General features: G+C 52.2%; 1 protein-coding gene across 18 annotated transcripts in view; it reads right to left on the reverse strand.

Annotated features, from left to right (window-relative positions):
* Window positions 1-9,067: 9,067 nt before the first annotated feature.
* SCRIB (scribble planar cell polarity protein) overlaps window positions 9,068-25,879 on the reverse strand; it is a 221,537-nt gene continuing 204,725 nt past the window's right edge. For 14 of the 18 annotated variants that reach the window (XM_073543284.1, XM_073543282.1, XM_073543277.1 and 11 more), the window contains 9 exons: window positions 24,674-24,845; window positions 24,501-24,578; window positions 24,154-24,339; window positions 21,607-21,705; window positions 20,971-21,110; window positions 20,855-20,892; window positions 18,079-18,153; window positions 17,381-17,432; window positions 9,068-12,599 (listed from right to left, as the gene is read on the reverse strand). In XM_073543284.1, coding sequence (XP_073399385.1) covers window positions 12,424-12,599; window positions 17,381-17,432; window positions 18,079-18,153; window positions 20,855-20,892; window positions 20,971-21,110; window positions 21,607-21,705; window positions 24,154-24,339; window positions 24,501-24,578; window positions 24,674-24,845 — 1,016 coding nt within the window. In that variant the 3' untranslated portion in view covers window positions 9,068-12,423. Of the gene's footprint in view, window positions 12,600-12,821; window positions 12,873-17,380; window positions 17,433-18,078; window positions 18,154-20,854; window positions 20,893-20,970; window positions 21,111-21,606; window positions 21,706-24,153; window positions 24,340-24,500; window positions 24,579-24,673; window positions 24,846-25,879 lie in introns of all 18 variants that reach the window. The other 4 variants (XM_073543283.1, XM_073543285.1, XM_073543279.1 and 1 more) reach the window with 4 other exon arrangements.

A 25,879-nucleotide genomic window follows, 5' to 3' on the forward strand; every position in this document is an offset into this window, starting at 1 on the left:
CAGAAAAGAGCGACCAGAATGGTGACCGGTCTGCAAACCCTGTCTTATGAGGAAAGGTTGCAGGATTTGGGAATGTTTAGTTTGCAAAAGAGAAGACTGAGAGGAGACTTAATAGCTGTCTACAAATATCTAAAGGGCTGTCACATTGTAGAAGGATCAACTTTATTCTCATTTGCACAAGGAAAGACTAGAAGCAATGGGATGAAGCTGAATGGGAGGAGACACAGATTAGATATTAGAAAAAACTTTTTGACAGTTAGAGTGATCAATGAGTGGAACAGGCTGCCACGAGAAGTGGTGAGTTCTCCTTCAATGGAAGTCTTCAAACAGAGGCTGGACAGACATCTAACTGGGATGATTTAGCGAATCCTGCTTTGAGCAGGGGGTTGGACCAGATGGCCCAGGAGGTCCCTTCCAACTCTACGATTCTGATTCTAATATTGCTGGACACCTGAGCCACGCATGAAGCGGCCTCAAGGGAGGCAGATACCCTGTACTTCCCTGCATGAGAAATCTGCTGTGCGAGGTCAACCAATTCCTCCGGTCGAGCTCCCGCAAGAATGCCCTGACAAGGTTGTTTAACACCCAAGTAGAGGCAAATACCGGACACAATGTAGAACCGGCCTCTTCAAAGGCTGACTTTGTGAAAGATTCTATGATCCTGTCATTGGAGTCCTTGAGGGATGCTCCAATTGTAAGCGGGAGGACCGTGTTGGTGGAAAGTCTGGAAACTGGAGAGTCCACAGTTGGAGAGGCTGTCAAGTTAGCAGTGTGCTCAGAGGAGAAGGGATATAGGATGACGAGGCGCTTCCCTCTTTGGAAGTGTCTGGTCAGGTTCTCCCTTTCCCTGGCAAGTATCTCCTTTTTATTATTATTTTTATTATTTATATACCGCCATTAATTCCATGGTGCTGTACATGAGAAGGGGGGTTACATAAAGAATTTAAGGAGCTATAAATTTGTATCTGGGGGCAAAGGCTTTGGAAGCTGGCTTCAACCGTCTAAATGAAACCACCTGTTCTGTGGGTTCCATAGAGGTATCCTTTAATGCTAAAGGTCTGGTTGACAGCCATAATGAGGCTCTGGACCATGTTCCTCATATTAGAGGCTTGGCCAGAATCCAGGTCAGAGTCATCCTCTGATATTGCATCTGAAACCGCCTCGCCTGACTCGGGAGAGGATATGGAAGAGGCAGACCGCCGGGAGAGATGGAGCAGGAAGAGGACCTGGAACGATGAGCCTGCCTGGATCTCTTATGGCCTATATTGGTAGGCACAGCCGGTGAGTCCTGCGACCCACTAACAACGGCAGAGGCCGGAAGGGGCAACCTGTCAAGAACTTACACGAGGGTCTGTGACACCTTGGTGAGGTCTGCCACGGACTGTGACAGAAAGGAAGCCCACACTCGGATAGGGGCACTGCTCTTGCAATCAAAGTGTCTGATAAGATCAGAGGAAGAAGAAGAGGAAGCAGGAGGACGAGAACGCTCTTCTTTAGGATTAAGCATGATAAGCTAACTAATGCCAGAAGGTTAGGGGACAAAAAGAAAATGCTGATGAGAGTGTCAGTCGGCAGAGCAGAGCAGCTCACAGTAAGATGCAGTTGAACCTGTAGTCTGCTTCCAGGCTGTAGAGGGCTGCAGAGCAAGAACCCAGCAGAGTAAAAGCGCATGCTGCAGAACGGTAGGCGAACGCTGAAGAAAAAAATCCCGCTCTCTGAGGCCGGAAAAAGGGGCGGGGCTAACCGCCGGGTCCAGAAGAACGCTGACGACGACTGCAGAGCTTGTCTGATGAAGCTGGGAAGAGTGGGCAGGAAAAGGAAGTGTGTAAGTGACAGGCGGGAGAAAAGCCGGCCCAAAGTTCTGAGAAGGGGGCGGAGAAAACGCCAAGACTAGGCTTGAGGGAAGTCAGGACCTAGATTAAAGCCGGTGACCGCCGGAACTGGGGGGAGCAGCGCGGAGGTCCTAAAAGCGCAGTAAAAGGTAACCCAGTGCCCCAATCCACAGGGGAACAAAGGGTAACGGCCACATATTGATCTCAAAATGACCACAATGCCTAAGGCCCCAGAAATAAAGTGAGGGCTTGGGAAAAAAATATTCAACATCTTCCTTCTTGCCTTCATCCCTTGTTCTTCGTATCTTTTTCTTTACTTGAATCCTTATGGTCGAACTTTTCATCGTCTCTGGAAGGAACATGGGGAAGAGAGGGAAAAAGAGAAGTACCTCTCCATCCAGGAAATGTCAGATATCCGAAATTCCTTTATTGCGGGAAGTCCATGTGTCCTAAAACAGACAGGGTGAGTGGGTAGGTGACGGGGGCCAGGACCAAATCCGGATCACCTAAACACTCTTCCGTGTTAGGGGTTGGGGTCCAGCCGACTAGACATATGAGGATACGGGGTAGCAGTACACGCCGTACTTAGTCTCTACGTGGGAGTACAGTTGTGACTGTTCACACTGTATCTCTCCAGAGGTAGAAGATGCATCTGAAAAATAAGATGTCACTGGAAAACGCCGAGAACCAAGGTAGATATGGGTCTAGTGAAAGAGCAGTGTCCGCCTCCTACTGACACTAAACTAAAACTGATTAACCTAGTGCCAGTCGGTGGGGTGTCCACTGCAGAGGAGGAGATAACTTTTTTGTGCATAGTGTCTGCCTCCTAGTGGCAGCAGCATACACCCATGATTCCTGTGACCCCCCACCCACCACTGTCGGAGTGAGAGCCGGTCAACTGTTACGGAAGTAGACATGACTACTGTTTTTGAGTCACTTAGCACAACACATCTTTCTCTATCCACCTTAACATCTCCGTCTGCACCTCTCTCACGGTCCAGCAGTTTGTCCGGTTGACTGTACTCTGCCCTCTCTCAGCACTGCAGCCAGCCCTCAGTTCTGCAGTTATTGTCACGTAAAATAAGGTTTCCTCCTACACATGGATATCCAAGAAGTATCATTTCTCCTTGACGAGAATGACATGCTAAGCATGTCAAGATGAGGAGACTTAAAGCCGCAATGCTCCTCTGGGAAATATGCTAATTACGCAAATTGTCTCTTCAGAGAGGAAGAGGACTAGAACTCTAGTGTCACCTACTGGAAGTAGCAATCCTAAAAGTCAATATCGACCCTTTAACGAGCCTTGTTACATGACTTAGAATAAAAGCCAAGCCAGAATCTCAATTTGCAGACACTGTGTTTCAGGGTACTGCCCCTCCTCAGTGCAAAGTGTGAGATCTGGTTTGGTGGAAAACCTAAGAACCTGATTCCACCATCTCCAATCTGTTGGCCACGGAAATGCAGACTGTTCCTGGTGGATACAGACAGCTTTCAGAAAGTTGATGGCCATAGCAGTCCCCCAGTACCAGTTGCCCAGTCACCATTACTTCTTTAAGAAACCTGTGCCTGCGTTACACCAGCATGTCACAGACATCACCCGCTCCCTGAAAAAATCTATGTTTGCCAGGGTGCATTTCACCCGAGACCTGGACAAGCAAGCATGGTCAGGGGAATTACATCTCGCTGACTGGGTGACTCTGGGGGCAGGCGCTGCTCCACAAGTATAAGATATAGAGCTTTGTCCCGCAAGCCTTGGAGATTCAAACAGTTCCTCCACTGCTTCTGCCTCCTCTATCTCCCCTAGGGCCTCCAACTGCGCACTCAACATCTGTATTAATGAGACACGCGTTCCAACAGTGTAGAGAGAATCCCCACCACCTCTGTACTGCGCAGCCAGGGCTCTCCGCAATCAGGCAGTGTTTAAACTGATATGCCTTGGAGATCGCAGTCATACGGCTGAAGAGTTGTGGACAGCTCTCCAGGCCGAGTTAGAGCAATGGCTGTCTCCACCTAACCTGGATCCAGGGAAGGCAGTGTGCGATAACGCTCTGCGATGTGGTAACCTCACACACAAGCCTTGCATGGCTCACATCTTCCACGTGATGGTACAGCAATTTCTGTGCCACTATCCTGGCCCGCATGCGCTCCTGCAGAAAGCACGGTCACTGTGTGCTCACTTCAGATGATCGCACCCCACAGGTCAACTTACATCGATACAGAGGTCTTTCGGGCTACCGGTTAATCGTTTGATTAGCGATGTTTCTACATGTTGGAATTCCACGCTGCACATGTTGCAGCGACTGTGGCAGCGGTAACGAGCCCTGAGATAGTATGTCATGTCGTATAGTCTGGGCCAACGCAGTACGAACGTGGCGCATATCACGTTTACGGAATGGGCACAGATTAAGGACCTCTTCACCCATCTGTGCAGTTGTGAAATGGCTAATAAGATTGTTAGCGCTGATGACGTCATGAGCATCATTATTCCGGTCATCTATATGCTGGAGCAGACTTTGAATAGTCTACAGGAGGAGACGGTGGTCCCAGAGGAAGAGGAGGATGCAGAAGGGATAATATCTAAAATTTCAAGACTGTCGTCGACCAGTCAGGTGCCATGGAAGTGTGGCTTACAGCAATCAAGGGGGACTCATGGTATCAGACAAACTGTTAGTGAAGACGCAGGAGTCGAGGAACAAATTGAGGACGAGGTGGTGGACGTGTAACAGTCAGGAGATGAAGAGGATAATGATCCGCTCTAGGTTTTCAGTGGTTGGTGGGAGGGAAGGAGGCAGCAACCTTGAATGTTACTCTGCCATCAACACACCATGAACTTGAACCTCTTGGAAGCGCCCGACACAGTGCAGCAAGAAGGCGCTCATATCTTCAACGCGATGCCCATATTCTTAAGACAGCACAAAAACCATCCACCAATGCCAAATTCAGGCAAAAAAAGGGAGGTCAAGAGTTATTTTATACATAAATATATTTTTATTTTAAACAAAATTGCAAAATCAATACAAAAAATACCGCTAACCAAGCAGGTAAAAGGAGAAAACTTCATTACAATTATTATTCTTCACAGAGTATCAAATCCATACATGGACACAAAGAAGGGAATTTATATGAAATAAAGTGCCAACAGCCTGGTATTAGCTTAATAAAAAATACATAATAAAGTGACAGTGCACAGAATTTATACCGATGGCAAAAAAAAAAAAAGTGCCTTTTAGTGCATATAGCTGTAATAGGTAAAATACCCTAAAAAATGCCCTAGTCCATACAAATAGAGTATCAATACATAACCATTTATATCTAAATTAAACCGCATATAAGCAGTATAATAATAATAAAGGGTTGCCTGTTTGGGCATATGGCTGAAATAAGAAAACACCCTGAGATAGCCTAGTCCATGCACATAAAGTGTCAGTACATAACAATTAGATCTGTAATAAACCGCATATAAGCTGCACATAAAGTCTAAACAGTTAGCCTTGAGAATAAAGTGCATGGACCATTAAAAATTACTTACATGTGAATGAAGATAAACCCCCGCCTGCTGCCTCAACGCGCGTTTCGCCGTTCTTCCTCCTGATGACGTACTGATACCCTAAAAAATGCCCTAGTCCATACAAATAGGGTAGTTTACCTATTACAGCTATATGCACTAAAAGGCACCTTTTTTTGCCATCGGTATAAATTCTGTGCACTGTCACTTTATTATGTATTTTTTATTAAACTAATACCAGGCTGTTGGCACTTTATTTCATATAAATTCCCTTCTTTGTGTCCATGTATGGATTTGATACTCTGTGAAGAATAATAATTTACCTGCTTGGTTAGGCCTGTTTCACACTTACGTTTTTCTTCTCAGTTGTAATCCGTCAAAATGGCAGAGAGCGGATCCGTAGGCGTCGAAATACCAACGGGAGCCACCGGAGCGTTGGTGCGCCGGGATCCACCGATCCGGAAAGTTAAAGGAGCCGGGCTATCGCGGTACGAGAGGAGGAGAGCCGGGCTATCGCGGCACGAAGAGAGCCGGGCTATCGCGGCACGAGAGGAGGAGAGCCGGGCTATCGCGGCACGAGAGGAGCAGAGCCGGGCTATCGCGGCACGAGAGGAGGAGAGCCGGGCTATCGCGGCACGAGAGGAGGAGAGCCGGGCTATCGCGGCACGAGAGGAGGAGAGCCGGGCTATCGCGGCACGAGAGGAGGAGAGCCGGGCTATCGCGGCACGAGAGGAGGAGAGCCGGGCTATCGCGGCACGAGAGGAGGAGAGCCTGGCTATCGCGGCACGAGAGGAGGAGAGCCGGGCTATCGCGGCACGAGAGGAGGAGAGCCGGGCTATCGCGGCACGAGAGGAGGAGAGCCGGGCTATCGCGGCACGAGAGGAGGAGAGCCGGGCTATCGCGGCACGAGAGGAGGAGAGCCGGGCTATCGCGGCACGAGAGGAGAGCCGGGCTATCGCGGCACGAGAGGAGGAGAGCCGGGCTATCGCGGCACGAGAGGAGGAGAGCCGGGCTATCGCGGCACGAGAGGAGGAGAGCCGGGCTATCGCGGCACGAGAGGAGGAGAGCCGGGCTATCGCGGCACGAGAGGAGGAGAGTCGGGCTATCGCGGCACGAGAGGAGAGCCGGGCTATCGCGGCACGAGAGGAGGAGAGCCGGGCTATCGCGGCACGAGAGGAGGAGAGCCGGGCTATCGCGGCACGAGAGGAGGAGAGCCGGGCTATCGCGGCACGAGAGGAGGAGAGCCGGGCTATCGCGGCACGAGAGGAGGAGAGCCGGGCTATCGCGGCACGAGAGGAGAGCCGGGCTATCGCGGGATGAGAGGAGAGCCGGGACATCGTCAGGCGCAGGGAGAGAAAGAGAGAGATTGATTGATTTTCTCCAGCAGCCAGATTGGATTCAGGGTTAAATTTGTAGCAAAAGGCAAAAATGCGGATCCGGCAGCCAAAAAAAATGTTGCATTGTCCATCCGGTGATGTCAGCGGACGCCAAAATTTTGGTGGATCCGCCGACATACGGATGCAACGGATGAGTCAGTCAAAATCCGCCGATAATGCAAGTCAATGGGGAAAAAAACGGATCCGCCAAAATATTTTTTTTTTTTAAAAAAAACGGCGGATTTTGACTGATAGTGACAAACGGATGTGTGAAACAGACCTTAGCAGTATTTTTTGTATTGATTTTGCAATTTTGCTTGAAATAAAAATATTTATGTATAAAATAACTCTTGGCCTCCCCCCTTTTTTGCCTGAATTTGGCATTGGTGGATGGTTTTTGTGCTGTCATAAGTTATATGGAGTTTTAAAGGGAATCTGTCACCTACTTTTGGAGGGCTATTTAAATGAGGTCTGTCCGGTCCGACGGGCGGTGTTTCCGATCTTTGCTGCCTCCACATCCTTGGCCGTCGTCCGTTTTTTTCATGGAGTAGGTGTCCGCCATCTTTCGCACGTGCGCTAAGCATTCTTGGCTCGCGCACGCGCAGTATGCTTTGCCCAACTGCGGGCAAAGCCGAAAAGTCTTACTGCGCATGCGCCGGTTAACTAGGCCCCAGAACACAGCAAAATACTTACGGGGCAGTATTTCCTTTAAAATCTTTTTTGTGTCATTAAGAAGAAATGTATGTGTACCATATTCTTAGGGTTAGAAATCGTGCTGACCACTGGGTTGCCAATCTATTAGATCCACGGTATAAGAGTAAATTTAGCCAAATGCTTTTCCCCCCTGGAGAGAGATGTGCGAATGCTGGAGTATCGAAACACGCTTTTAAACAATCTTAAGAGTGGTTTTCCCCAACACAGCAATGAGGCACACCATGTGCATCATAGGTCTAGACGTCCAACACCGGGAATTTCAAGTCATTATCGCCAAAACGTAAGCAGCAGCAGTGTAAGTGGCACAGGCAATTTCTGCGAGTTGTTTCACACTTTTTTTTTAGACCAGCCCATGCATCAGCAGAACAGAGTACAAGACTGACACATACATAGTTTTGAAGGCTGAAGGAAGACCTTATGTCCATCTAGTTCAGCCTACTTTTAGTGCAGCTGTTCTGCATCCTCTCCAAGTCGTAGTGAACGACTGGAGAGGATGGTGCAGGAGTATCTGGAGGTCAATATCAATACCATCAGGGAGGGTTTGGACCCTTTGACATTTTGGTCGGCAAAAATGGATGAGTGGCCTGAGCTCGCCTCACACGCCTTGGAGGTTTAATCATGCCCGGCAGCCAGCGTTCTCTCAGAACGTGTCTTCAGAGCTCCTATCTGGCTGTCCCCTGAAAGTGTAGCCCCCCGCCTAACTTTCATTAAAATGAGCAAGTCATGGAATGACTTCAGCATGCCAGTCTCAGACTGGGCAGATTAGGTGATGGTGTCCTTGTTAGTGTCATGCATTGATATCACGCTATAGCAGTCTGTGTCATCTTTGTGGTGGCTTCTGCGCCTGCTGCCGCAAGCAATTTTTGGAAATGTGGAGATTCCAAGTTGGGTCTCCCATCTGGTGGGTTGCCTGTGTAAGAGGCAGACCTGCACTTACTTTCAGACAACTACCTGTGTTACTTTCCCTTACATTTACTGTATGAAACTGATGTTTGTGCCATTTAAGTGCAGCTGGAAATAAAAAAATAAATTGGAGGTGTTGCATGAGGTATCAGGTCTCTCAGCTAAGAAGTCCTGCACCGCTACCTTAAACAACCAGGTCCTCATTGAAACTTCAATTCCAAGCAGTAAATGCTGGGCTAGGCCCGATACCTCATGCATGGCCCATGACTGACTGCTGCGGTACCATTTGCAAATTTTTACCGTGGGTACTGTGGTAAAGAGGGTCAATTGATGCCACTTTTCATGGTGTCAGCCCCTAATTTTAGCTGTTTGGGAAGCTTTTTGTTGCCTCCCACTGGATCTAATGGGGTTCGGGTGCATTCGTTGAACTGTTGGCACGTGATTGTCTGGGAATGTGTCTTACCCGGCGTCAGCTCCTCGAGTCATCTGCACATCAACGAGCATTCCCACAACACACTAACAGAGGTGTGAGATTTTCTTAGGAAATCGGAAAGCGGAAGCAGCTCTGGAGGTGACTGGAGAATCAGACATGATGTAACAGCAGAACACAGAGTGCAGCTCTGGAGGATAAGACACAATGTAACAGCAGAATAGTGAGTTTAGCTCTGGAGGATACGACATGATGTGGCGGCGCTATTTGCCCACCTCCCAACCCAAAGACTCGCCAAGCACCTATGTAATGTAAATTAAACTTTATTGTTTGTGAGCCACAAAATAAAGTTCTTTGGTTGTACAAATATCACTAGTTACAGCCTCGGCGCCCGACGTCTCCAGCGCTTAGTGCCCAAGAAGAGGCGAGAGACCCCATAACATCGCCCCAAAACGAGAGGCTCAGTAATAAGAATTCATAGAAAACCCCTCAGAAGAGACGTCGATAACTTCAGACCCCATCGTCATTCACACACCTGGTCCATGGCTGCAGTAAGGCACCACGCGGGCAGTGGCTCTCGCATCGGTGGCAGCGGGTGTGGGGATGACCCTGGGAGGCAACATGAAGGACACCAGACCCGGCCGCTGCCGCCCTCCTGCTGTGGCCCCATAGGGACATATGGAGGTGAACAGCGCGGGGCCCAGAGCAGAGAAATCTGTCGATTGTGGGGGAGGGGTAAAAGTGATGGCTGCTATCTTGGCCCTACTACAGTGGTGTCCGTGTGCAGTGAAACTACAGCTCCCAGCAGACCTTAGCACACAGTGAGAGTTGGAGTGGTACCCCCCTCCAAGATGAGGAGCAAGAAGAAAAACAAATATTCCAGAAAGGTCAGAAATGTTCCTCCAAGAATGAGACTTGGCAGGCGGCTCAGTTGGTTGGCAGTGACCCCATGCGGACACCGCAGTGCCCCTGGACGACCAGTGGGGAGGTTTTTTCGGATGTGTATACTTTTGCTACAATGGGGAAAATTTACTAATAAAAATGCAGCAAATTTCACTTCCATGGACCTCCGGCGCCACATCACATGGCCCTGCTATGGGGGAGGGATAAGGGCGATGCCGAAAGGCGCCAGATTTCCTGATATTCTGCTTCAACACTTGTGCTGGGAGGCAGTGTAACAGAGCAATGGCCGACAGGAAGCGCCGGCCTAAACTTGCCGTCGTTTCCGCCCGTCTGGCCTCGCTTTGTGCCGTCTATGTGGTTAGTGGGAATAAATCTGTCCAGATATCTCAGAAATGCATCTAAGAGAAGAATCAAACCTAAAAATAGTCCTAGTTATCCTCACCATCTTCACGCGTTCTGGGTCCACAGCTCCTATGCAGAGCTATGCGTCTCCATGGTTACAGACTACAACCCCAGTGTAGTCTGATGCCGCGGCTCTTCCCAGGGAATGAAGGCCACAGACACGACACGTAGGGCTTAGTTGTAGTTAGTTACCATGGAAACACAAAATGGTCAATTGGAAATAACTTTAATTTATTCTTTATTAGTGTTGCAAGAAGTGTGTCCCCCCCCCCCCACTACGGGCCATATCAGTGTCTGCGGCGGGAGGGCATGATCAGCGGCTGGTGTGAGAATACACAATACATCCCCCGCAGACGGCAGGGCCCCACCGCCAGTGACCGGGGCCACAGTGCCCTATGGGAAGGCAGGGAGATCGCCCACTGCACTCACACACTATAAATAAACTCAGTCACCCATAAATATTCACACCCCACATGGTCACCATCCTCGCCCAGTCACACACACAAACACAACTATAAAAGCCGCTGTGGCCTCCATTACACCTCACTGTGGCCTCCATCTTGGGCCCCAGGAAAAAAAAACTATGTAAAAAAATTATATAGATCATCATTATTGGAAGACTTGTCTACGAGAAGCTCTAAAATCAAAGCTCAGTGTCCGTGAACACGGGCTAAAAAACACCCTAAAAACAGTCCCTCTAAAAACACCCTGGGCAATGGGCCCCCGACATACTGCTTCATACAGACCGGAGAAGCAAGGCCACTGCCTCGCAACGCGTCTCCCAAGGCTGCCGTCCGGCAATGCCCCCAAGGCTGTCGTCTAGCTATGCCACCCCCCAGGCTCGGCAACTCCACCCCAAAGCCAACGCCTAAGTAATCTCTCCTGCTACCACCAGCCGACTGGTGCCTCCATCTGGTAACGGCCACAAAGGCCGCCATCTGATAACCCCGGAACACGATAATCCCCTACTGCGGGTCCACCTTACAACGGCTTCAGAGTCACCACCACCAACAGGCAGTTGCACTACTGCCCTCATCCTAAAAGCCCCACCTTTACCAGGTAATGCCCCCTGAGTCCTTCACCTGGCAACAGCCACCTCAGTCTTCACTGGGTAATGCCCCCGCGTTCTTCACCCAGTCACACAAACCTCGGTTATCGCAAAGTGATGCCCCCACGGTCCTCACCCAGTCATTTACACCTCGGTTATCACCAAGTAACACCGCCGCGATCCTCACCCAGTCACATGCACCTCGGTTTTCATGAAGTAATGCCACCCGGGGTCCTCACCCAGTCTCACACACCTCGCTTCTCACCCAGTCACAAGCACCTCAGTTATCACCAAGTAACGCCCCAGAGGTCCTCACCAAGTCACACGCACCTCGGTTCTCACGAAGTGACGCCCCCGCGGTCCTCAGCCTGTCACACGCACCTTGGTCCTTACCAAGTAACGCTCCAGTGGTCCTCACCCAGTCACATGCACCTCCGTTTTCATGAAGTAACCCCCACAGGGTCCTCACCCAGTCACAAGCACCTTGGTTCTCGCCAAGCAACGCCCCCCAAGGTCCTCACCTAGTCAGACAAACCTCGGTTATCACGAAGTGATGCCCCCGTGGTCCTCGCCCAGTCACATGCACCTCGGTTCTCACCAAGTAACGCCCACGCGGTCCTCACCCAGTCACACGGACCTCGGTTTTCATGAAGTAACACCACTCTAGGTCTTCACCCAGTCACACGCACCTCGGTTGTCACAAAGTCATGTCCCCAGGGTCATCTCCCAGTCACATGCACCTCGGTTCTCACCAAGTAACGTCCCAGCGGTGCTCACCCAGGCACACATAGCGCGGCCTTCAGCAGGTATTGCCTTGGGGCCCCCAATTCATCACACAAACAAAAATCTCATACTTCAATCCACGGCCTTCCCCCACAAGTATTTTTCATTTTTTTGGGTCATCTGAATGAAAGTCCAATGAGAACAGTCAGTAAGAAGGCCGAGAGTGCCCCCCATCCAGTGGACCTGGGGGTGACTGACGGCGCTGCTGGTTATCAGACACTACACAGCCGGTGATTGACGGTTTCTTCTGGTCATCCACCACACGGAGATTGTGAAACTGCCACCAGGAAAAGAGCAAGTAATGGCCGCACCAGAAGCTGGAGTCATAGCGTATCCCTTCACCGAGCGGGGAAAAGCAAAAGAACCCAAAAAAAACAGCAGCAGGTGAACGGCTGGTATCACAGTGTCTCTGATGGAAGCGGTCCGCACCTGGCTCAGCATCGCGTGGGGGCAGAGTATTCAGCGCAGTCCCCGCACAGGCAATCTGTGTATAGAGAATGTTCACAGTGCTGGCTGAGGGAGACCCTCTAGGTGGGGACGGCGGTCTCGAGGCTCCGCCGGGTATGCCGCAGCTTCCGCTTGTTGCTGTAATTGGCCATTTCCTCCAGTGCTGATGTGTTGGGGGCCGGGAGGAGGCCATCCTGTTGCTCCCCAAAATCTTCCACAGCCTCTCTCCGATCCTCCTCCTCAAAGGTGTACGGTGCTGCAAACGGGGAAGAAAGCAAGAGTGAGTCGATGGGCACTGATGACAAAGGGGTAAGGGCACGGGGTAAGTCACATCTGTCCCCAGCCATAGGTCTTGTCAGGTGTGCATAAGCAGACGCTTCCCGATGTCAGTATGAGGTGCTGAAAAAATGAGGGTCCGGTATTTGTACCGGGGGGTATGACGCCAGAGAGTTAGTATCACTCCATGCTGAAAGCCTACCCAGAAGGCCGCCGAACTGCCAGGAAGAGCAAACAGAGGAACGCGCTCAATCTGTCAGAGTAGAAGGAGAATTAGGCAATCAGTAAAACAAAGGCCCCCAAACCCAAAAACATGGCAGAAAAATGGTAAGACCTGTAGGGGAGCAGGCAGACAGCAAGAAGGCAGGATATACAGCGTCTCCTCTACACCAGGAGCCGTACATGTCATCTAGTCAGGAATAAGGCAGGATATACAGCGTCTCCTCTACACCAGGAGCCGTAGATGTCATCTAGTCAGGAATAAGGCAGGATATACAGCGTCTCCTCTACACCAGAAGCCATACATGTCATCTAGTCAGGAATGAGGCAGGATATACAGCGTCTCCTCTACACCAGGAGCCGTACATGTCATCTAGTCAGGAATAAGGCAGGATATACAGCGTCTCCTCTACACCAGGAGCCGTAGATGTCATCTAGTCAGGAATAAGGCAGGATATACAGCGTCTCCTCTACACCAGGAGCCGTAGATGTCATCTAGTCAGGAATAAGGCAGGATATACAGTGTCTCCCCTACACCAGGAGCCGTACATGTCATCTAGTCAGGAATAAGGCAGGATATACAGAGTCTCCTCTACACCAGGAGCTGTACATGTCATCTAGTCAGGAATAAGGCAGGATATACAGCGTCTCCTCTACACCAGGAGCCGTACATGTCATCTAGTCAGGAATAAGGCAGGATATACAGCGTCTCCTCTACACCAGGAGCCGTACATGTCATCTAGTCAGGAATAAGGCAGGATATACAGCGTCTCCTCTACACCAGGAGCCGTACATGTCATCTAGTCAGGAATAAGGCAGGATATACAGCGTCTCCTCTACACCAGAAGCCATACATGTCATCTAGTCAGGAATAAGGCAGGATATACAGCGTCTCCTCTACACCAGGAGCCGTACATGTCATCTAGTCAGGAATAAGGCAGGATATACAGCGTCTCCTCTACACCAGGAGCCGTAGATGTCATCTAGTCAGGAATAAGGCAGGATATACAGCGTCTCCTCTACACCAGGAGCCGTAGATGTCATCTAGTCAGGAATAAGGCAGGATATACAGTGTCTCCCCTACACCAGGAGCCGTACATGTCATCTAGTCAGGAATAAGGCAGGATATACAGAGTCTCCTCTACACCAGGAGCTGTACATGTCATCTAGTCAGGAATAAGGCAGGATATACAGCGTCTCCTCTACACCAGGAGCCGTACATGTCATCTAGTCAGGAATAAGGCAGGATATACAGCGTCTCCTCTACACCAGGAGCCGTACATGTCATCTAGTCAGGAATAAGGCAGGATATACAGCGTCTCCTCTACACCAGGAGCCGTACATGTCATCTAGTCAGGAATAAGGCAGGATATACAGCGTCTCCTCTACACCAGGAGCCGTACATGTCATCTAGTCAGGAATAAGGCAGGATATACAGCGTCTCCTCTACACCAGGAGCCGTACATGTCATCTAGTCAGGAATAAGGCAGGATATACAGCGTCTCCTCTACACCAGGAGCTGTACATGTCATCTAGTCAGGAATAAGGCAGGATATACAGCGTCTCCTCTACACCAGGAGCCGTACATGTCATCTAGTCAGGAATAAGGCAGGATATACAGCGTCTCCTCTACACCAGGAGCCGTACATGTCATCTAGTCAGGAATAAGGCAGGATATACAGCGTCTCCCCTACACCAGCAGCCGTACACGTCATCTAGTCAGGAATAAGGCAGGATATACAGCGTCTCCTCTACACCAGGAGCCGTACACGTCATCTAGTCAGGAATAAGGCAGGATATACAGCGTCTCCTCTACACCAGGAGCCGTACACGTCATCTAGTCAGGAATAAGGCAGGATATACAGCGTCTCCTCTACACCAGGAGCCGTACATATCATCTAGTCAGGAATAAGGCAGGATATACAGCGTCTCCTCTACACCAGGAGCCGTACATGTCATCTAGTCAGGAATAAGGCAGGATATACAGCGTCTCCTCTACACCAGGAGCCGTACATGTCATCTAGTCAGGAATAAGGCAGGATATACAGCGTCTCCTCTACACCAGGAGCCGTACATGTCATCTAGTCAGGAATAAGGCAGGATATACAGCGTCTCCTCTACACCAGGAGCCGTACATGTCATCTAGTCAGGAATAAGGCAGGATATACAGCGTCTTCTCTACACCAGGAGCCGTACATGTCATCTAGTCAGGAATGAGGCAGGATATACAGCGTCTCCCCTACACCAGGAGCCGTACATGTCATCTAGTCAGGAATAAGGCAGGATATACAGCGTCTCCTCTACACCAGAAGCCATACATGTCATCTAGTCAGGAATAAGGCAGGATATACAGTGTCTCCTCTACACCAGTAGCCATACATGTCATCTAGTCAGAAATAAGGCAGGATATACAGCGTCTCCTCTACACCAGGAGCCGTACATGTCATCTAGTCAGGAATAAGGCAGGATATACAGCGTCTTCTCTACACCAGGAGCCGTACATGTCATCTAGTCAGGAATGAGGCAGGATATACAGCGTCTCCCCTACACCAGGAGCCGTACATGTCATCTAGTCAGGAATAAGGCAGGATATACAGCGTCTCCTCTACACCAGAAGCCATACATGTCATCTAGTCAGGAATAAGGCAGGATATACAGTGTCTCCTCTACACCAGTAGCCATACATGTCATCTAGTCAGAAATAAGGCAGGATATACAGCGTCTCCTCTACACCAGGAGCCGTACATGTCATCTAGTCAGGAATGAGGCAGGATATACAGCGTCTCCTCTACACCAGGAGCCGTACATGTCATCTAGTCAGGAATGAGGCAGGATATACAGAGTCTCCTCTACACCAGGAGCCGCACATGTCATCTAGTCAGGAATAAGGCAGGATATACAGCGTCTCCACTACACCAGGAGCCGTACACGTCATCTAGTCAGGAATAAGGCAGGATATACAGCGTCTCCTCTACACCAGGAGCCGTACATGTCATCTAGTCAGGAATAAGGCAGGATATACAGCGTCTCCCCTATACCAGCAGCCGTACATGTCATCTAGTCAGGAATAAGGCAGGATATACAGCGTCTCCCCTACACCAGGAGCCGTACATATCATCTAGTCAGGAATGAGGCAGGATATACAGCGTCTCCTCTACACCAGGAGCCGCACATGTCATCTAGTCAGGAATAAGGCAGGATATACAGCGTCTCCCCTATACCAGCAGCCGTACATGTCATCTAGTCAGGAATAAGGCAGGATATACAGCGTCTCCTCTACACCAGGAGCCGTACATATCATCTAGTCAGGAATGAGGCAGGATATACAGCGTCTCCTCTACACCAGGAGCCGCACATGTCATCTAGTCAGGAATAAGGCAGGATATACAGCGTCTCCTCTACACCAGGAGCCGTACACGTCATCTAGTCAGGAATAAGGCAGGATATACAGCGTCTCCTCTACACCAGGAGCCGTACATGTCATCTAGTCAGGAATAAGGCAGGATATACAGCGTCTCCTCTACACCAGGAGCCGTACATGTCATCTAGTCAGGAATAAGGCAGGATATACAGCGTCTCCTCTACACCAGGAGCCGTACATGTCATCTAGTCAGGAATAAGGCAGGATATACAGCGTCTCCTCTACACCAGGAGCCGTACATGTCATCTAGTCAGGAATAAGGCAGGATATACAGCGTCTCCTCTACACCAGGAGCCGTACATGTCATCTAGTCAGGAATAAGGCAGGATATACAGCGTCTCCTCTACACCAGGAGCTGTACATGTCATCTAGTCAGGAATAAGGCAGGATATACAGCGTCTTCTCTACACCAGGAGCCGTACATGTCATCTAGTCAGGAATAAGGCAGGATATACAGCGTCTCCTCTACACCAGGAGCCGTACATGTCATCTAGTCAGGAATGAGGCAGGATATACAGCGTCTCCTCTACACCAGGAGCCGTACATGTCATCTAGTCAGGAATAAGGCAGGATATACAGCGTCTCCTCTACACCAGGAACCGTACATGTCATCTAGTCAGGAATGAGGCAGGATATACAGCGTCTCCTCTACACCAGGAGCCGTACATGTCATCTAGTCAGGAATGAGGCAGGATATACAGCGTCTCCTCTACACCAGGAGCCGTACATGTCATCTAGTCAGGAATGAGGCAGGATATACAGCGTCTCCTCTACACCAGGAGCCGTACATGTCATCTAGTCAGGAATAAGGCAGGATATACAGCGTCTCCTCTACACCAGGAACCGTACATGTCATCTAGTCAGGAATGAGGCAGGATATACAGCGTCTCCTCTACACCAGGAGCCGTACATGTCATCTAGTCAGGAATGAGGCAGGATATACAGCGTCTCCTCTACACCAGGAGCCGTACATGTCATCTAGTCAGGAATGAGGCAGGATATACAGCGTCTCCTCTACACCAGGAGCCGTACATGTCATCTAGTCAGGAATAAGGCAGGATATACAGCATCTCCAGTATCTATAAAGACCCAACAACGTCCATAAGTATTCATACCCTTACCTGATATTCTGCTATCCTCCGTGTATTGTGAGCCGCAAATTGCATCTGGGGACTAGAAACCACAAAGGGGCGATCATTGGTGGGGGATCCAGGCCGGTGGGGGGGTGCATGCAGCTACACATCAGAGAAACACACCACAAGCAGCAACATAGCAGAGAGCGCAGCACAAGAGGTCACGATGTGCACAGCGGCCTATACATTGAAGCGTTTACTCCAGCAATGGCGGAATCACCCAAAGATGTCATGTTCAGGATCTCTGCATTACCTCCCTTGTTGTGAGCTGCATCTTATACTCTCCAGTCACATCCAAAGCTGCGTTCAGTTGTGCTCACTGACGAGTTAAACTGCCAGATGCAGAGGACACATCCGCAGTGACCACAAGGCATCAGACAAGCCATGAGATCTGTGATCCTAAGATCAAAGAGAAAACTGGAACGAGTGGGACTGCAGCTCCGGATGTGAGTGGAGTGCAGAGGTGCCATCAGTGGAGATTCTGGATGGGTCTGAGCTCTCTTGGCTTCATTTTATATGAGATCATCCAGAGTTGTTAATAAAATGAGAAAGCCAAACCCAGACACCACAACTCCCCTCATCCATCACCACAACCCCCAGTGCTGGCCCTGACCACCAGGAGAGGACGGCACCAGACGCGGACTGGTTCTGGTCCAATCGTGTGAGAACATGCAGCAGCACGGTACCTGGATCTCATACACTGGTTTGGAAGACGGGATAGCGGCAAACTCTCTGTAGTCAAACTTCTTGTCTGAGAGAGACTGGAAGGCAGAGCAAGCGGTAAGAGAAGGCGAAAAGCATGGAGGAGGTGGCGCACAACACGGAGAAGGGTATGTGCAAGCATGCAAAGGAACAAGCGGGAAGCATGCAAAGAAGCAAGTGGGAAGCAAGCAAAGGAGAAAGCGGGAAGCATGAAAAGGAGAAAGCGGGAAGCATGCAAAGGAGCAAGTGGGAAGCATAAGAAGGTGGTCACAGGGAAGCACGCAAAAAAGCGAGCAAGAAGTCACAGAAGAACGGCACGGGGAAGAAGGCAAAGAAGTGAGCGAGAAGCAGTCACAGAAGAAGGGCATGGGTAAGAAAAAGGAGCGAGCAACAAACATCCAGCTAGAAAAGGAAAATGATACAGGAGGTAGGAAGCAAAAACAACTTATAGAGGCAAGAAATAAGTAATACAGAGGCAGCAGGGGGACAGTGAGAGGCACAAGGGAGGAGGGCAGAGGACTGGCTGTACTCAGGATCCTGCCTAGTAACACCCGAAATGAGGAGGTGAAGGTGGAGGATCTGACACCAGAACTTCATGCAACACAATAACCGTCACAGAGCAGCTCGAATGACTGTGGGGGACAGTGGTCCGACCAGCAGCACGAGCACAGGAGGTCTGTGCCCACCAATCATTCACACTACGTCCAGTGCAGGCAGTGGGGGACGTAATATCTTGAGACCCCTGAACATAACTGACTGCAAATCTGTAACCTCCCGGTGACTGGTGAGGATGGAGGAAACATAAAACATGGCAGCAACAGCCGAAGCAGAGAACATGAAAAGGAAACGTGACTGCAGCTGGGTCAGTACAGTCAGAGGCGACGATGAGGAGGAGAGTCAGAGGGCGATGGCGGCGACGATGAGGAGGAGGGTCAGAGGGCGATGGCGGCGACGATGAGGAGGAGGGTCAGAGGGCGATGGCGGCGGCGACGAGGAGGAGGAGGGTCAGAGGGCGATGGCGGCGACGATGAGGAGGGTCAGAGGGCGATGGCGGCGACGATGAGGAGGAGGGTCAGAGGGCGATGGCGGCGACGATGAGGAGGAGGGTCAGAGGGCGATGGCGGCGACGATGAGGAGGAGGGTCCTACGTGAAGGCGACGAGGGTCCTACGTGAAGGCGACGAGGGTCCTACGTGAAGGCGACGAGGGTCCTACGTGAAGGCGACGAGGGTCCTACGTGAAGGCGACGAGGGTCCTACGTGAAGGCGACGAGGGTCCTACGTGAAGGCGACGAGGGTCCTACGTGAAGGCGACGAGGGTCCTACGTGAAGGCGACGATGGGGAGGGTCCTACGTGAAGGCGACGATGGGGAGGGTCCTACGTGAAGGCGACGATGGGGAGGGTCCTACGTGAAGGCGACGATGGGGAGGGTCCTACGTGAAGGCGACGATGGGGAGGGTCCCACGTGAAGGCGACGATGGGGAGGGTCCCACGTGAAGGCGACGATGGGGGGGTCCTACGTGAAGGCGACGATGGGGAGGGTCCTACGTGAAGGTGACGATGGGGAGGGTCCTACTTGAAGGCGACGATGGGGAGGGTCCTACGTGAAGGCTACAATGGGGAGGGTGCTACGTGAAGGGCGACAATGGGGAGGGTGCTACGTAAAGGCGACAATGGGGAGGGTGCTACGTGAAGGCGACAATGGGGAGGGTCCTAGGAGAAGGCGACGATGGGGAGGGTCCTAGGAGAAGGCGACGATGGGGAGGGTCCTAGGAGAAGGCGACGATGGGGAGGGTCCTAGGTGAAGGCGACGATGGGGAGGGTCCTAGGTGAAGGCGACGATGGGGAGGGTCCTACGTGAAGGCGACGATGGGAAGGGTCCTACGTGAAGGCGACGATGGGGAGGGTCCTACGTGAAGGCGACGATGGGGAGGGTCCTACGTGAAGGCGACGATGGGGAGGGTCCTACGTGAAGGCGACGATGGGGAGGGTCCTACGTGAAGGCGACGATGGGGAGGGTCCTACGTGAAGGCGACGATGGGGAGGGTCCTACGTGAGGGCGACGATGGGGAGGGTCCTACGTGAAGGCGACGATGGGGAGGGCCCTACGTGAAGGCGACGATGGGGAGGGTCCTACGTGAAGGCGACGATGGGGAGGGTCCTACGTGAAGGCGACGATGGGGAGGGTCCTACGTGAAAGCTACAATGGGGAGGGTGCTACGTGAAGGGCGACAATGGGGAGGGTGCTACGTGAAGGCGACAATGGGGAGGGTGCGACGTGAAGGCGACAATGGGGAGGGTCCTAGGAGAAGGCGACGATGGGGAGGGTCCTAGGAGAAGGCGACGATGGGGAGGGTCCTACGTGAAGGCGACGATGGGGAGGGTCCTAGGAGAAGGCGACGATGGGGAGGGTCCTAGGAGAAGGCGACGATGGGGAGGGTCCTAGGAGAAGGCGACGATGGGGAGGGTCCTAGGAGAAGGCGACGATGGGGAGGGTCCTAGGTGAAGGCGACAATGGGGAGGGTCCTAGGTGAAGGCGACGATGGGGAGGGTCCTACGTGAAGGCGACGATGGGGAGGGTCCTACGTGAAGGCGACGATGGGGAGGGTCCCACGTGAAGGAGACGATCGGAAGGGTCCTACGTGAAGGTAACAATGGGGAGGGTCAGAGGTGAAGTGAATACTCAAGGATTATGCAGGATGAGGCAGTCATCTGGGCATTCTCAGTGACTTATGCACAGCAGATGATGGGGGTTACTCACCAATCTTCCAGGAGATGTGAGGAGCCGGGGGCTGTAATCTGTGGATAGAGGTAAAGGTATAAGTCGCAGTCACTGGCCCGATTAGGGCCTCCTGTGGTCACACCTTGGGCACTTACCCTCCAGAGGAGTGGGTGATGGGGTGGGAGCCGGGGACGGGGACTCTGCCAGCTGCTCCAAAGTGCTGCGTTTTCTGCCTTCCTTGGAGCGAGCGATGACTACCTGCGCCTTCAGAGCGTCCTGCTCCAGAGACTTCATCCTGAAACATGGAGTCCTATGTGAGAGGAATGCTGAGCCGGTGCGTGGTACAAGGCACTTCACCTAACCGTCTACAACAGCCGCATGGAGCAGATTCAGCTCTGGTATCACGATGATGACAGATTGAGCATACATTGTACATATATCTCCCATGCAATATGTCCTCATGCACCAACTACACGTTTCTCTAGGAAGCTTTACTGCTCTTTAAAGGATCTCGGTAGGGCCAGTCTGCAATGACTGGAGTAATTTGGGTGCTGTCCCTTTAAGAGCACACGACAGGATGAGTCCAGTGCCGGCGTTACCGTTCGGTGAGCGAATCAAGGAAGCCTCGGTAGTTATGGGCACACACAGCAACAAACAGACACGGGGTCTTAGAACATGCTGTGTGCGGACGCTGTGTGCGGACGCTGTGTGCGGACGCTGTGCCCTGGCTGCCCCCTGCTGGACATGCTACAAGCCGGGCAAGGTGCACAGTGAGGGGGTTCAGCTCACACCTGCTGCCGTCCTCAGGGGTTCGCGGACGCTGCTGTCGGGAGAGGTAAAGCTTCTTAGCCAAGGACTGTTCATACTGCCTAATACTGTCCTCCAAAGAACTGCCCAGAGGGCGAGAGGAGAGAAAGGAGACAGAGTGAGGAAGAGAGACCCCCGTGCATCCAGCCACAGAGGGTAGAGACCCCCCGAGCATCACAAAAGATAGAGCGCCCCCCCGGTGTATCCAGCCATAGAGGATACAGAGACCCCCCCGATGCATCCAGTCAGAGTACAGAGACCCCCCGCTGCATCCAGTCACAGAGTACAGAGACCACCCGGTGCATCCAGCCACAGAGGATAGACCCCCCGGTGCATCCAGTCACAGAGTACAGAGACACCCGATGCATCCAGCCACAGAGGATAGACCCCCCGGTGCATCCAGTCACAGAGTACAGAGACCCCCCGATGCATCCAGTCACAGAGTACAGAGACCCCCCGATGCATCCAGTCACAGAGTACAGAGACCCCCCGATGCATCCAGTCACAGAGTACAGAGACCCCCAGATGCATCCTGTCACAGAGTACAGAGACTCCCCGGTGTATCCAGCCATAGAGGATAGACCCCCCGGTGTATCCAGCCATAGAGGATACAGAGACCCCCCGGTGCATCCAGTCACAGAGTACAGAGACCCCCCGGTGCATCCTGTCACAGAGTACAGAGACTCCCCGGTGCATCCAGCCACAGAGGATAGACCCCCCGGTGCATCCAGTCACAGAGTACAGAGACCCCCCGGTGCATCCAGTCACAGAGTACAGAGACCCCCCCGTGCATCCAGTCACAGAGTACAGAGACCCCCCCGTGCATCCAGCCACAGAGTACAGAGACCCCCCGATGCATTCAGCCACAGAGTACAGAGACCTCCCGGTGCATCCACCACAGAGGATAGAGACCCCCGTGCACCCAGTCACAGAGAACAGAGACCCCCCGTGCATCACAGAAGATAGAGACCCCCCGTGCAACACAGAAGATTGAGATCCCCCGTGCATCCAGTCACAGAGGATAGAGACCCCCCCTTGCATCCAGCCACAGAGGACAGAGAACCCCCCTCAGTGCCACAGAGGATAGAGACCCCTGTGCATCCAGCCACAGAGGACAGAGACCCCCGGGCATCCAGCCACAGAGGACAGAGACCTCCCGAGCATCCAGCCACACAAGATAGAGACCCCCTCCGTGCATCCAGCCACAAGATAGAGACCCCCCGTGCATCCAGCCACAGAGGAGAGAGACCTCCGTGCATCCAGCCGCAGAGCATAGACCCCCCCTTGCATCCAGCCACAGAGGATAGAACCCCCCCCCCCTTGCCAGAGGATAGAGACCCCCCGTGAATCCAGCCACAGAGGACAGAGACCCCCCGTGCATCCAGCCACAGAAGATAGAGACCCCTCGTGCATCCAACCAGAGAGGATAGAGACCCCCCGTACATCCAACCAGAGAGGATAGAGACCCCCCGTGCATCCAGCCACAGAGGGGAGAGACCCCCGCGCATCCAGCCACAGAGGATAGAGACCCCCCGTGCATACAGCCACAGAGGGGAGAGACCCTCATGCATCCACCCACAGAGGATAGAGACCCCCCGTGCATCCAACCAGAGAGGATAGAGACCCCCCCATGCATACAGCCACAGAGGATAGAGACCCCCCCGTGCATCCAGCCACAGAGGATAGAGACCCCCCCGTGCATCCAGCCACAGAGGATAGAGACCCCCCCGTGCATCCAGCCACAGAGGATAGAGACCCCCCCGTGCATCCAGCCACAGAGGATAGAGACCCCCCCGTGCATCCAGCCACAGAGGATAGAGACCCCCCCCGTGCATCCAGCCACAGAGGATAGAGACCCCCCCCGTGCCACAGAGGATAGAGACCCCCCCCCCGTGCCACAGAGGATAGAGACCCCCCGTGCATCCAACCACAGAGGATAGAGACCACCCGTGCATCCAACCACAGAGGATAGAGACCCCCCGTGCAGCCAACCACAAAGGAGACCCCTGTGCATCCAGCCACTGAGGATAGAGACCCCCCCATGCATCCAGTCACAGAGGGGAGAGACCCTCATGCATCCACCCACAGAGGATAGAGACCCCCCGTGCATCCAACCACAGAGGATAGAGACCACCCGTGCATCCAACAACAGAGGATAGAGACCCCCCGTGCAGCCAACCACAAAGGAGACCCCTGTGCATCCAGCCACAGAGGGGAGAGACCCCCGCGCATCCAGCCACAGAGGGGAGAGACCCCCCCATGCATTCAGCCACAGAGGGGAGAGACCTCCAATATGTCAGAAAGTAGGGGGGCACATGAGAGGAAGCTGAGGCAGAGATGGAGACGGGATAATGAGGGTGCAGGATGACAGGGGTGATGATCTAGTCTGGACACCAGGCAGGACCACAGATCACTCACGCTCATCATCCGCAGGATCAGATCGCCTACTGTAACCACACCCACAAAGCCCGGTGTTAGCCGCGAGGCTGACTCCTCCCCCTGTGCAACGCCGGCTCCTCTGCGGCCCTCACCTGGCTGCTCTCCACATGGCTCTCTTCTCGGCCTGTAGTGCTCTGCGCTCCGCTGGCGACAGCTGCATCTCCTGCTCGGTGAGCTCCGGGCTCTGCACCCTTAGCCGCTCCTGCAGACGTCTCTCAGCCTTGGCAGTGCGCACCGGAGCCGCTCCATCCGTGCCACCGGGGTATATAGGATTCAACCTAAGGGGGAGAAAGGGCAGAGCTCAGAAGGGGGTTACCAAGGTGAGAAGGGCCAGGGGGGTCGCCGGGATAAACTTCGGCCACTAGGGGGATAACATTAGCATCTCCTACAGGCTGAGCCCCCACAGTGACAACCCAAGGATGAAGGACACATGTCTGACCCCGACATGGAGCTTGGCCGCTGCTCCACACGGAAGGCATCCTCCAGGGAATTCCTCTGTGACTCCGACGGGGAGAACCTGTAAAATACAGAGACGATGTCAACAGCGACCCCCCGACAACCCAAACCTACCGGCCACTGCCAGCATCACCCAAGACAGAGGAGGACTCTCACCCGGTCAGCGAGGACAGACTCCCATGATCCACACGCTCCACCTTGTATTCCACACCCTCTATGAACACGCTGGTCGGGGTGCTGGGTCCCACCGTCCTCGGACTGGAGTCCCCAGCGGTCCCTTCCTCCTCCTCTCGAAGGAGCTGCTCCCGCTTCATCTGGATCTTACGGGCTGAGAAATAAAGACACAAGAGAAGATAAAGATGGGTATCACATGGGGGGGTCAGTATTGCCTCCAGGGAAAACGAGAGGCGCAAGTGTCACACAGTGGGCCCAAGCTCCCCCTAGGAGGGACGAGAGGCGCAGGTGTCACAGAGGGGCCGAGCTGACACCAGGAATGATGAGGCGCGCAACTGTCACATAGAGGTTCCGTATTGCCCTCAGGATGGACAAGAGGTGCAGGTGTCACATAATGGGGGCGAGCTGCCCCCCAGGAGGGACAAGAAGCGCTGGTGTCACATAGATGGGCTGAGCTGCCCCCAGCAGGGACAAGAGGCGCAGGCGTCACATACACATGGTCAAAATTGTTGGTACCCACCCGTTTAACCCCTTCACTCCCAGAGCTTTTTTAGATTTTTCGTTTTTCGCTCCCCTTCTTTCCAGAGCCATAACTTTTTTTATTTTTCCATCAATATGGCCATGTGAGGGCTTATTTTTTGCGGGACAAGTTGTACTTTTAAACAACATCATTGGTTTTACCATGTCGTGTACTAGAAAATGGGAAAAAAATTCCAAGTGAAATTGCAAAAAAAGTGCAATCCCACACTTGTTTTTTGCTCAGCTTTTTTTGCTAGGTTCACTAGATGCTAAATCTAACCTGCCATTATGATTCTCCAGGTCATTATGAGTTCATAGACACCAAACATGTTTAGGTTCTCTTTTATCTAAGTGGTGAAAAAAAATTCCAGAGTTTGCTTTAAAAAAAAAAAAAAAAAAATTGCGCAATTTTCCGACACTTGTAGCGTCTCCATTTTTCATGATCTGGGGTCGGGATAGGGCTTATTTTTTGCGTGCCGGGCTGACGTTTTCAACGATACCACTTTTGTGCAAATACGTTCTTTTGATCGTCCATTATTGCATTTTAATGCAATGTTGCGGCGACCAAAAAACATGGATTTTTGTGATAACTCACCGTAAAATCTTTTTCTCCGAGACGCTCATTGGGGGACACAGACACTGTGGGTGTATGCTTCTGCCGCCAGGAGG

Source organism: Dendrobates tinctorius, unplaced genomic scaffold (genome assembly GCF_039654945.1).
Source record: "Dendrobates tinctorius isolate UK_male_01 unplaced genomic scaffold, ASM3965494v1 ptg000130l, whole genome shotgun sequence".
Taxonomy (NCBI): Eukaryota; Metazoa; Chordata; class Amphibia; order Anura; family Dendrobatidae; genus Dendrobates; species Dendrobates tinctorius.